Source organism: Mauremys mutica, chromosome 19 (assembly GCF_020497125.1).
Source record: "Mauremys mutica isolate MM-2020 ecotype Southern chromosome 19, ASM2049712v1, whole genome shotgun sequence".
Taxonomy (NCBI): Eukaryota; Metazoa; Chordata; order Testudines; family Geoemydidae; genus Mauremys; species Mauremys mutica.
This window is the reverse complement of record NC_059090.1, coordinates 1,826,817-1,839,477: the sequence shown is the minus strand read 5'-3', so window position 1 is coordinate 1,839,477 and position 12,661 is coordinate 1,826,817. Positions and strand designations below refer to the sequence as shown.

Genomic DNA, 12,661 nt, shown 5'->3' with positions numbered 1-12,661 from the left:
TGAAGAAGGAGGATTGCAACGAAGAGCCCTTTGGTCCCTGGAAGCAGGGATTGCAGAAAAGGTTTGAGAGCCTTGTCCACCTAGGCCCCCTCAGAAAGGAGAAGTGCCAGGTTGTTTCTCTTTCTTTGGCTTCCCAAAGGGCTCAGACTCTGCTTTTTGTGGGCTGCAGAAGCATGCTGCCTTTTTGTTGGCACAAAAGGGGGCTGACGCCTTGAACAAAACAGCTGTGGGGAGGTGCCCTGGACTCTGAGACAGGAGTAGGGGCCACCCTTTCCCTGAGGGGTGCTAGAGATGTATATAGTCTGGCTAGGTAGTGCTCTCTGCTTAACGGTGTATTTGTTCCAATATACTGACAATAATCAGAAATGGGAGGTGATGGTACCTGAATACATTTTTGCATAAATCAGGCTTTATTGAGATAATATCTTTAATGTGAACAACTTGCCCTTTCACCATTCAGAGAAACCAGAAAGAGAATCAATTATCTGTATGATAAAGAAATTGAAGAATCACAAAAAGAGGTGCCAGAAGGCAGCCTTCAATCACTAACTTGTAAATCTGCACTCATGGGCTTCAATTCAGTCTGGGCTTTTTTAGCGAGTGTTACTAGCTAATCCTAGTTCTTTTAGCAGTGGCCACTTGCAAGCTAATGCCAGTGTTGGAAGTTTTTGCAAATGGAAGAAAATCGACACAAACACAGGCAAAATGACAGCGGGTGGGCCATGCAGTCCAGCCAGCCACAGAGCCAGGCCGTGCATTCCAGCCAGCAAGTGTCAGCAGTGGGTTAGACTGAAAGTAGTGAAGAATCCTTGCCAGCAGCATCCTCAATCCAGCCCTCCAGGGAAATCTCAACTTCCATCATACGGAGTCACCAGATGCTTGTTCTGTGGGGTGAAATGGGCAAGGTGTTAATAAAGCAGAGAAGGCTCCTGGGTGGCTGGGATTGTCCTGGACATGAAATTTCCCCTGAACTATTGTTTATTCTGTCTCTGAGTGAAGCAGTTTTTGGTGCTGAACGTTTTTAGAGTATTGGCAGAATATTAGCTTTTCCCCCAGTCCTCTGGGACTTTCCCTTTCTTTCTAATATTGTTAAAAATTAAGATCAATGGCTCAGAATGCTTCTTGGCCAATTCTTTTGGAACTCTAGGATGCAAATTCTCTGGTTCTGCAGATTTAAAGAAATTTCTCTTTAGCAGGTGTAGTTTCACACCTGCCTAGTTACTGTTGGAATAAAAGGGATATCGCCAGCACTGTAAAACACGACTGCATCATCCAGCTTCTTTTCAATGATATTAGGGGGCCCTTTAATCTACTGGACAAAGGCATTACAAGGCCCAGTGGCTGGCAGATGAAGCTAGACAAATTCAAACTGGCAAGAAACTCTAATGGTTAACAGTGAAGGTGATCAACTACTGGAGCAGATTACCAAAGGGTGGGATGGAATCTCCATCTCACTGGCACCTTGCTGTCTCCTGGTCCCTGTAGTGCTCAGCTCCTGCGGACTGAAATGCTTTAATTTAACCCAAGTGATTAGGCTCAATATAGTGGTTACTGAGTGTAATTTAGTGTCCTGTATTATACGGGGTCAGACAAGATGATCAAGGATCCTTCCTGCCCTTAAAGGCTATGAACAACTCCAGCTTTCAATCAAATGTGGGTGTCTCTTTCTAAAAGTTATGCTCTAGCTCAATCACAATTTATTGGTGTCACTACAGGACTGATTGGGTAATGGTCTCTGGCCTGTGCTATGCAGGAGATCACACTAGAGGGTGAGGAGGGTCTCTTCTGTCCTTACACATCTATGAATGGGGTACAGTTAGGAGCGATGGGCTGAAATTAAGGGAAAGATTAAGCTGAAGACCAGCGCTAACAGCTCTTCTGCCACCATGCAGACCAGTAAGGCTCAGTTCCCTCCTGCAGCCTTTTCTGCACCACATGAGATTGTCAGGCTCAATGGGTAGTGATCAATGGCTCGCTGTTAAGTTAGCAGCTGGTATCAAGTGGAGTGCCCCAGAAGTCGGCCCTGGGGCCGGTTATGTTCAACATCTTCATTAAAGATCTGGATGATGGGATGGATTGCACCCTCAGCAAGTTTTCAGATGACACTAAGCTGGGGGGAGAGGTAGATAAACTGGCGGGTAGGGACAGGGTTCAGAGTGACCTAGAAAAATTGGAGGTTTGGGCCAAAAGAAATCTGAGGTTCAACAAGGACAAGTGCAAAGTCCTGCACTTAGGACAGAAGAATCCCATGCAGTGCTACAGGCTAGGGACCGACTGGCTAAGCGACAGTTCTGCAGAAAAGGACCTGGGGATTACAGAGGATGAGAAGCTGGATATGAGTCAACAACGTGCCTTTGTTTCCCCTCTATTCGGCACTGCTGAGCCCACATCTGGAGTATTGCGTCCAGTTTTGGGCCCCCCACTACCGAAAGGATGTGGATAAATTGGAGAGAGTCCAGCAGAGGGCAACGAAAATGATCGGGGGGCTGGGGCACATGACTTATGAGAAGAAGTGAGGGAACTGGGGTTATTTAGTCTGCAGAAGAGAAGAGTGTGGGGGGGGGGGGATTTGATAGCAGCCTTCAACTACTTCAAGGGGGGTTTCAAAGAGGATGGAACTCAGCTGTTCTCAGTGGTGGCAGATGACAGAACAAGGAGCAATGGTCTCAAGTTGCAGTGGGGGAGGTCTAGGTTGGATATTAGGAAACACTATTTCACTAGGAGGATGGTGAAGCACTGGAATGGGTTCCCTAGGGAGGTGGTGGAATCTCCTTCCTTAGAGGTTTTTAAGGTCAGGCTTGACAAAGCCCTGGCTGGGATGATTTAGTTGGGTTTGGTCCTGCTTTGAGCAGGGAGTTGGACTAGATACCTCCTGAGGTCCCTTCCAACCCTCATCTTCCCTGATTCTATGACTGGGCACTAAATCAGCATGTTTTGTTCAGATCCCCGCTGACCCAAGGGTGAATACACTTCCGCTAACAGGGCCCTGGGCTGGGACCTGGTGAAGTAAAGAGGGTCTGGGACTCCCCACCCCAGCCACCCCCTCCTTTGGCGGTGCCCCCCACAACCATTAGGCCCTAAGGCCCTGCAAGAGAGGGCAGCCGTATTGACCCTGGCCATTAGGCTGTGTGGCCTAAGGCTAAGAGTGTTCAGGTGGACTTAGCCACAGGGCTATAACGCCCTTTTCCCCGCCCCAAAGGGGATTGGCGTGTACTTGCCCCATGGCAGTTTCTCACTGCCTTCTGAGCTCAGCCGCTGCATGAAGAGCAGCTGGCTGAAGCTGAACCAGGATAATACTGGTGGGAAAGGAAAAGCACTCCTTCTCTATCACAGTCCCAGCCATCTGCCCTCTCACTGCCACTCTGGTCCACAGCCCGGGGTCCTCTTCGATGTATGTAGCAACAGCAACAAAGAAAAAAGCTCCCTGCTGTCTGTGGCTGGCCCGACTGTGCCTGGTGGTAGGAAAGGCAGAGCTGGTCACAATGATCTGCGCACTGTGACACTTAAGCCGGGTATTGCAATTCCTTTTATCTAGGAGGGAAGCTCAAGCCCTGAAGAAAAAACAGCTTGTTAAAAACACAGCAACCTGGTCGCTCAGCAACACAGGACCCTGGGAACACATCACCCCAACATGCTGTTCTCTGCACTGGCTCCCCATTCAATTCAGAGCCCAGTTCTATGGGGTGCTGTCCTGATTTTTCAAGACCCTGCATGGCACTGGTCCTGGCTCCCTGAGAGATCAGTCACCCTGCTGCAACCAGGGCTCCCCTGACACCTGAATTCCACTGGAACACTAGAGCTGGCCAGAAACAGCAATTCCCATTTGGGAAAAAATGACGTCTCTAATTTGTTTGGTTCCAATTCAAAACAAAACCGAGGCCTTTCAAAATCCCCCACACCCAAATATGAGTGCAAGCACCTGCCCACCCCAGGATACCGAGTAGCCTGGTGGTTAGGGCACTCACGTGGGATGAAAACACCCCAGGTTCACATTCCTGATTTGCAGTAGGCGCTTGGATCTTGCACATCCCAGCTGAGTACCCTGACCACCAGCCAACAGAATCAGCCTCTCTAGAGCAATAAACGTAATTTTTTCAATATAAAATGGAACAGCTCCAACAGGAGTCATTGAAAGAGAGTAACTCTATGGCCTAGTGGTTAGAGCACTTCCCTGGGATGTGGAAGACCCAAGTCCTTGCTCCTGAGCAAGCTGTTCTGGGGTAGGGCTGGGTCTCTCTCTCCAGAAAGCCAATCCTGGATCTGAGAAACCTTCCTACTGAAAAGTTAGTCAAACCTGTACGTTTCCATGAAGTGGAATGAGTGGATGAGTCTGTGTCTCTTAGGAAGGCAACTGTACGAGTACATGATCCACAGCCATCCCAAGCTAGGGATCTAGGGTTCCCAGTCCAACTCCCACTAGAGTAAATGGAAAGCCTCCCACTGTCTTCAGTGCAGCTGGATCCAACCTACAGTCTGTGAACAGGGTGGGTGAAGGTCGGGTCATTGGTACCAGGGCCAGGCAGTGACAGAGCCTTAGGGACAAGAGAGTCAATGGGCTTGTGTTCACTAGAAAATCAGGGTGTGACAGAACATGGCCCTGAACTAGTTGGGGGTTGGACTAGATGACCTCCTGAGGTCCCTTCCAACCCTGAGATTCTATGAACATGGTGCTAAAACCAACTTTGCTGTGGGTGTATTCGCCAGTGTGTTGGTTAACACAACTCTGCCAAGCAGTGCTAACATGCCCTTGTGTTATAGTGAAGACAAGCGGGAGCCTCTGGGGCAGATGGGAAGATCAAGGTGGGGGATTGGGAGGAAGAATCTGTTGGAGGAAGGGTGGCTGGAAGAGTGAGTTTTTTGGGGGATTGGGGTTGATCTGGGGAGGAAAGGCCAGGGAATGCTGGGGAGGAGTAGCCTCCATGTGGGCCCAGTTGTGTGTGTTTCTCTGGGCACAGGGTCCATTCTGTACCTTCCACTCCCTAGTTACTGCGTTGTCTCCAAGGTGACAAGTCAAGACTGTTGATCACTCTGCAGTTCACAAAGTCCTCAGGATAGCGGTTGACCTTGAACACGTCCCTTGGCACCTCTCTAATGCGAGTGTTATCACAGAGAACCCGTGGCAATGAACTTCTGCTCAGGGCACGGCGCTGCTGTGGAGTGAAAACCCCGGGATTCTCCCACCAGAATCTACAAAGAAGCAGAAAAGCAGCAGTGTTACAGCCCGTGTTTATCCTTCTTGGGAATGAATTTAGTCCTGGCGGATCATGATTTGTTTTGTCTCCATTGATATGAAAAGTAGCCTTGCCTGTGAAAAGGAAATACAAATGGTGGTGTGTGAAATCTGGGATTCATTGTAGTCAGCAGCAAAACTCCCACCAGCTGCAGTGGGGCCACATTTTCAGCTGGAAGTTAAAAAAAAGTGTATTTCTAATGTTAATAAATCTCCTATAACCAAAATGCCTTCAGGATTTCTAGAGAAAGACTGTGAAGATTCTATACGGATAAGTTCTACTGAAAATGCAAAGAACTTTAGATTGCAAAGTCATGGGCTAAAAAGCTTCTGTGGGAATCACAGATGTTCTCTGGCCTGGGCTGTACAGGAGCTCAGACTAGATTAAGGGTTCTCAAACTGGGGGTTTGGACCCCTTAGGGGGTCACAAGGTCATTATGGGTGGGGGGGTCGCGAGCTGTCAGCCTCCACCCCAAACCCTGCATTTCCTCCAGCATTTATAATGGTGTTAAATATATAAAAAAGAGTTTTTAATTTATAAGGGGGGGTCGCACTCAGAGTCTTGCCATGTGAAAGGGGTCACCAGTACAAACATTTGAGAGTCACTGGACTAGATGATCACCATGGTCCCTTCCGGCCTTAACATCTCTGAATCTATGCAAAAGTTAGGAAATCCCTGAATTAAGGTTGCCTGCACAGTCTTAACTCTGCCCTCTTGTGTGTATGGGCTGTGTTCGAGACCTTAATTGAATGATCACATACTGTTTAGTCCACAAACGACCCCTGGCTCACTCCAGTAGCAGGAGCCGCGCTAACAGCATGGCAAGGATTCCCCCTCCCTCACCAGTCCAATCAGATCATGGCCCCAACTCCAACAGGAGCAAAGAGACCTCTGGGCCTGTCAGTAAAATGGGCTGATGCCTCCCTGAAACAGGGCGAGTTCCTGGAATGCACTATTCTCTCTTCCGCCCAGTGCTTGGATGGTGTGCCATGGGCTAGGCAGGGCTGCACAATGAGTTGGAAAAGATACAAATGTGGTCAAGCACAGAAACTGCCCACCAGCACGAAAGGGGTTAAAGAGAGCCATTGGGCCTAGCTAGCCCTGCCTTGTTATACCCGCAGCCAATGCCAGGCCTGGAGGGGAGAGAAAAGGAGGGAGCCTGGCTCAGTTTGGCGAAAAGGCAGGAGCTAGCTGCTCCCTACCTGAGGGAAGGAGCACGAGGCAGCCACCAGGAAGACGGCAGCATCGTCCTCCTCTTTAAAGGAAACGGAGAAAGAGGCCTAGGTGCACCCACCCTGAGAGGAACCCGGGTGACCGAAGTGCAGAGACCTTGTGGGGCTCCTGCTACTGGAGAGGGGGCAGGCATGTGTAGGGGCATAAGCTGGCTTGAACTGCATGATACTGGGGGCCTTTCTGGGACCCCGTCTCCCTGCAGTGCTATACGTGCTAGTATAAGGGTCATCTGAGGGGAGGGAGAAATGGGACACTTCCCCCCCAACTCTCAGGCAGGGAGACAATAACTTATCCCCCCACCATCAAGCCTATGGCAGAGGGGACGAGGTAGGGAGGGGAAGACATTGGCCCTGCTCAGGTTCCTCTGGTTTATCACTTGTTACTTTGCCAGACCTGAACCCTGCAGGCGGAGATTCACCAGGCTTGGGCTCTGCCTCAAGCTGGATTTTTCTGCTGTGTTTCAGCAAAAATGGTTTGGTTCCCCTTGAGAACAAGGCAGAACAAACACTTGTAAGTTATGGAGTTCCTAGCTCTGTGCCCGTCTGTAAAACGGGGCCCATAACACCTTCCTACCTCACTGAGGTGTTGTGAAGATACATTGGTGATACTAAGGTCAGTGCCCTGGAACTGCCCATGAAGAAATGACGAATTCTGTATTCAGTGCAAGGTTTGGATGATGTGAGGTGAACACAGCAGGGGTCACATGCTGAACAATAAGGATAAGAAGAAATATTGAACAGCTGCCTCATTCCTGGAGCGCTGTCCGTCCTATGTTGTTGTTCCCAGAACCCCGACAACACACAATCGTGTAATTAAAAAGACTGTCAAAATGCACACGCACAAGGGTGCTGAGTTAAGATTGCAGGCAGCCTCATTTCTGGCATTTCCTAACGTCCGAGTGCTCGACTTTGCAAACTGCATAACTTTTTTTAATGTAGTATTTTTGCATGGCATAAATTATGGGAGAATGGTGGTGACATCATTGTTAAAAGGAAACTCCACTGCAACATTAACAGTCAAATTAAACCTGCATTTCTAAGAAATGTTTTGAAAGTGGCAATATACGAAATGGAAATTAAAATTGACATAGTGTTTGCATTTTTCGTGTTGGTTTGAAGCAGACTGGATTCATACACCCAGGATAATGACCACAGAAATTACCACCTTTATAAGAGATTTAAGGGCGTTTCACCTTTCTTCAGAGCCCTCAACAGACTATCCATGCACCAGTGAGTGGAGCTGTCTGGCCACGTAGGGATTAATCAACTTCCCTTCCCACAGAGGCGCCCCTTGAATAACTGTGAATGAAACCCCGGTATTGAGCCGTGGCGCTTGGAACACCAAGCAAGCCCATCGGTGAGGGAATGGAACAGCACATGACACCAACTGCCATTTGTTCTTTTGTAGATAAAATGGAAGTGGAGATTCACTTTCCAGTCAGCCTACCTGTCCCCATCTCGCAATTTCCTGAACTGAGTTCCAATGATGCAAGCCAGGAGAGGTCCCACTCTGCCATTGGGAACAAATGGCTCTGCCATAGCCCCAATCCATATGTCGATATTGTCTGGTGTCCCGTACAGGTTCATGAACTTCCTGGCCAGCTCAGGATTTCTCAGTACTTTAGAGAGTTCAGCGAAGTTGCGAGGCTGTGAGAGCCCACAGAATTTCCTCCAGGCGTTATACCCTGCAGAACCAGACCAGAGCAGTCAATACCTCCATCTCCCTCCCATCTGTGCCAGCATCTCCCCATTGTCCTCCATTCTCCACATGCAGCCCACTTTGCCGTTGCCCACTAGTAACATTTGCCTTGTCCGGGATTTAAAAAAATATTTCTACAGATGTTGATGTGTCATCTAGAATCAGACACTGAATTAACAAAATTCTGTCTTCACAAACGGGAATGGGAGGTAAAGCTGAGTTGGAAAGTTCAGTGTCCTACTAACTTTATAACTATGTGCTACTGGGAGTGAATGTATCAATGAGGAATGCAGCACAGGACCTATTATCAATCCCTGTTTTCCGATGCTTGTAACTTTCTGAAGTGTCACCGGGGGGGAGGGGCTGGCTTTTCCATGAGCTAGACTGTGTCCATAAGACAAAGTCCTTGTTCAGGGGCAGTGTCTCGCTGGATGCCCCCAAGGCCAGTGCTTCCTCGATGTCTGCAGGAGGCAGTGACTCCTCCTTGTGTGCCAGCCCCGTTACTCTGAGGCAGTGATGAGCTGCAAAAATCTTAACAGCCGGTTCCCTATAAAAAGTTCTGATTTAAGGGGGGGAGTGGGGGAGGGGCCGGGGGAGACATCCTTGCGGGGCCGGGGGCCGCTACAGGGCCTGGGCCAATTGCCCCACTTGCCCCCTCCCCTCCCCGTCCCCCCTGGGTCAGCCCTGGAGCTTGCAGCAGCCCTCCCTCTCCCCTTGCTGGGCCATCAAAAAGCGGCAACAGGATGACTCCGGAGCTCAGCTGAGCTGCCCAGCTGGTGCCGGCGGCTGGCCACGCTGCAGCTGGGGGGAAGCGGGGAAGGGGCCCGGGAAGCCTCAGCCTCCCCAGCTGGGAATCCTGGGAGCAACAGAATGGTCCGGCCTACGGACTGGAGTTCTTTGCCCACCTCCTGGCCCTTTAACAACCAGTTCTCCACGGAGGTCTAATTTTAGCAACCGGTTCTTGAGAACCTGTGGGAACTGGCTCCAGCTCACCATTGCTCTGAGGGCTCGGGGATGTAAGCAGATGTGTAGCACCCCTTGCTCCTGTGCACCAGAGCCAAGCTTTGCAAGATGCAGGGGAGTAAAGGCTGGGTGAAAATCAAACCCTTCATTCAGGCCTTTAACCTGGACACCATCTTCGACTTGGTCCTCACAGCCCGGCTGTCTCTAAATTTTGCTGATTCTTTCTGTAAAATGTCTCTAAGATATGGCCCTTCCTGTCCATCCACACAGCTACAGCTCTCGGCCAAGATCTCCTCATTATGCATCTCAGTTACTGCAGCAGTCTCTTCTTGGGCCTTGACAAATGCAAACTTGTCCCACTCATAACAATCCAGACTACTTCTGCAAGGATAATTTTCCTAGCCCATTGCTTTAACCATGTCATTCCTCTTTAGATCCCTCCACTGTCTCCCATTCCTCTAATGCATCAAACACAAGCTGCATTTATTCACGTTTATGCCTATCATCAAGGCCTCACCCTGCCTATCATCTCTCACGCACCATCTAGGTGTCAGTTCCTACCTGACTGGCCAATGGCAGCCTCCATTGCCCACTTGTTAAATTTTCAAACAAGCACCTTTGAGCTTTCTCTCACGCTGTCCCTTGCTCATGGGAGGAGCTCCCTGTCAACATTCTCAAAGCTACCTCATTATCCGCCTTCAAACTCTCCTGGGAGTGAAGCCTACAAAAGCTTGCCAACAGGTAGGCTGCTGCTGTGCTGAGACCCACGGCCTGTCATGGTGATCAATATTGTCTCGCTGTTTCCTTGTGTTTCCCCAGAGATACGTCTGTAGCCATCTATTGTCTCATTTTGTACTTAGATTCTTGTTCTGTTTTTTTATTCTGTGTTTGTACAGGGCCTAGCACAGTGAGGTCCTGGTCCATTACTTGGGCTCCTAGGTTCTACGGTCAAACAAATAATAATAATAATCCGAGGGTCCGAATCTGCCAAAGGACATTGTTTTGTTTTTGAAAGTTTGAGCAATTTCCACCAAAAAGTGAAATCCAGACACTATTCCTGCTGCGAAAAATCTAGTCACCACAGTTTTCATGGATTCCAAGGCCAGAAGGGACCCCTGATCATCTAGTCTGACCTCTTGTAGAGCACAGGCCAGAAACTTCCCCAAAATAATTTCTTCTGAAGTAGTGTATCATTTAAAAAATCCATCCAACCTTGATTTAAAAGTTGCCAATGATGGAAAATCCACCACAGTCCTTGGTCAAATTTCTCCAATGGTTGATTACCATCACTATTAAAAATGTATGTGTTATTTCAAATCCAAATTTGTCTAGCTTCAGCTTCCAGACATTGGGACTTGTTATACCTCTGTCTGCCCGTTTAAAGAGCCGATTATCAAATTTCTGTTCCCCATGTGGTACTTACAGACTTATAAGTCAATCATTAACCTTCTCGGCATCAAGCTAAATAGATTGAGTTCCTTGACTCTCTCACTATAAGGCAGGTTTTCCAATCCTTCGATCATTCTTATGGCTCTTCTCTGAACTTTCTCTCATTTATCAATGTCCTTCTTGAATTGTGGACATCAGCACCGTACACAGTATTCCAGCAACAGTCGCACCAGTGCCACATACAGAGGTAAATAACCTCTTTATTACTGTTCAAGATTCCCCTGTTTATGCCTCCTGGGATCTCATTAACTCTCTTGGCCATGGCATTGCACGGGATCTCACGTTCAGCTGATTGTCCACCATGACCCACAAATCTTTGTCAGAGTTTGAGACAATTACAGCAGAAAATCTCCTGGACATCTTCTCCTTGTTGTGTGCTGAGACACTGTCTTCTCCTACCCCTCTGACTTCAAGCTCGGTGTCCTGTTCAATGAGATGCCCTCTGTCCCTCTCAGGGGTTCCCAGGGCTCTGCCCTTTGCTCATCTCCCTTCACTCCCTGGACAGACTCACAGGACTCAGCTCTCGTCTGCATGCTGATGGCTCACACAGCTCTCTCCATGCTTTGCCTGTCTCCTGCCATCCAATCCCGCCTCTTGGCCTGGCTCTCTGACATCTCCCTTCGGGTGCCCGCCCCTGTCATCATCTTACCCTGAACACAGCCAAACCCAAACACCTTCCCTTCCCTCCCAATCTTCCCTCTTCTCCACCACGATCAATAGCCCCCAGCCCCTGTCACTCAGGCCTGCACCACAGGGGCTATTTCTGACTCCGCCCTCTCCCTTGCTGCCCATCCAGGCCATTTCCAAACTCTGCTGCTTCCTCTTCAGCGTCTCCAAGATCCCGTCTTTTCTTTCCATTCCCACACCAGAATTCTAGTCCAAGTCTTGACGGCTGCACCAGCCTCTCTCTGGCCACCCAGACACACCCTTTCCCTCTGGCCTGTCAGAATCTAGCAATAGAGCCACCTTCCTTCTCCATCCATCTGATCACGTCCCTCCCCTGGCTCCCATCAGCTCTGACATCAGATTTAAGCCTCTGGCTGCCACCTCCACGTCTCTGTACAGTTCTGCCCCTCCCTGGTTATCTTTCTTTTTCAGTGTTGCATTCCCCCCTTCTCCTCTACTCCATCATGCTCCCTCCTCCATCTGCCCATCTGTCATGCTGACAGCCAATCACCTTCAGCCTTCTCCCCCAAATCCCTCCTCCCCATTTATGGACTCCCCAAGCTCGTCCGAAAGGCCCCACACTATCCATATTTAAATTCTGCTTAAAAGCCTTTTGGTGAATGTTGATAATCAGTACAGAATCATTTTTCCTCCCTGACATCTGTCTGTCCACCCATCCTTAGCTCCTCAGGGCAGGGGCTGTGCTTCCTTGGCTGTCTGGAAAAAGCCTAGGACATTGTGGGAGCAGCTGCAAACAATGCAGAGAAATCACTATTACTGCCTGTGGGATGCAGCCTTATGCTTACTTACCTGGAAGACCATGATCTCTTCCACGTTGCAGGTTTAAGGCTGCTAGATCCAGTCCAATTATTTCTACCTGTTCAAAAAGCCGCTCCTGGAGCTCCTCAATCATCATTTGATTCTGTTTCATTAGTTTTGCATGGTCAACCAGCAGACCACGGAGAAGCGGGTCAATTCCACCTGCAATAAAGGTCAAGTCCAGAAAGAAACAGAACAGTCTGTGATAGATTCCACCTTGTAGGCTACATTTTCTGTAACAGAAGGTTAGCCCCAATGCTCGCTTTGCTCCTCAGGGTCACCTGAGATCCTTCCTGCTCTGATGGTTGGGGAAGTCATTCCTAGCTAACAGTATGCACCATGTTCCCCCTAAGGAACCAGAGTAGTTTATAAGAATGTCTGCAAACGCAGAGGCCTGGTGTCTGATAACAATTTGAACTGCTCAAAGGAAGCCAAGCAGTTTTAGTAAACAAACTGAACAGGAAGAACCGGGAAGGCTTCTCCTTCAGGAAAAATGGATCTTTGTGTTTTTACCTCACAGCAATAAAACAAGAGCTGGAAAAGACCTCACAGGTAGAGCTGGCTGGGCAATGTGTGTTTTGTTCCTGGGGAAAATTTCATTG

The 12,661-nt window shown here is 49.0% G+C and overlaps 1 protein-coding gene across 1 annotated transcript in view; it reads right to left on the bottom strand.

The window, feature by feature from the left end:
- Positions 1-476: 476 nt before the first annotated feature.
- The window catches only part of LOC123353111 (myeloperoxidase-like), a 61,300-nt gene continuing 49,115 nt past the window's right edge, over positions 477-12,661 (bottom strand). The window contains exons 10-13 of the mRNA XM_044993938.1: positions 12,051-12,221; positions 7,911-8,148; positions 4,970-5,187; positions 477-884 (exon numbers count right to left, since the gene is read on the bottom strand). Of these exons, the coding sequence (XP_044849873.1) occupies positions 4,980-5,187; positions 7,911-8,148; positions 12,051-12,221 (617 nt within the window). The 3' untranslated portion in view covers positions 477-884; positions 4,970-4,979. The remainder of the gene's footprint in view (positions 885-4,969; positions 5,188-7,910; positions 8,149-12,050; positions 12,222-12,661) is intronic.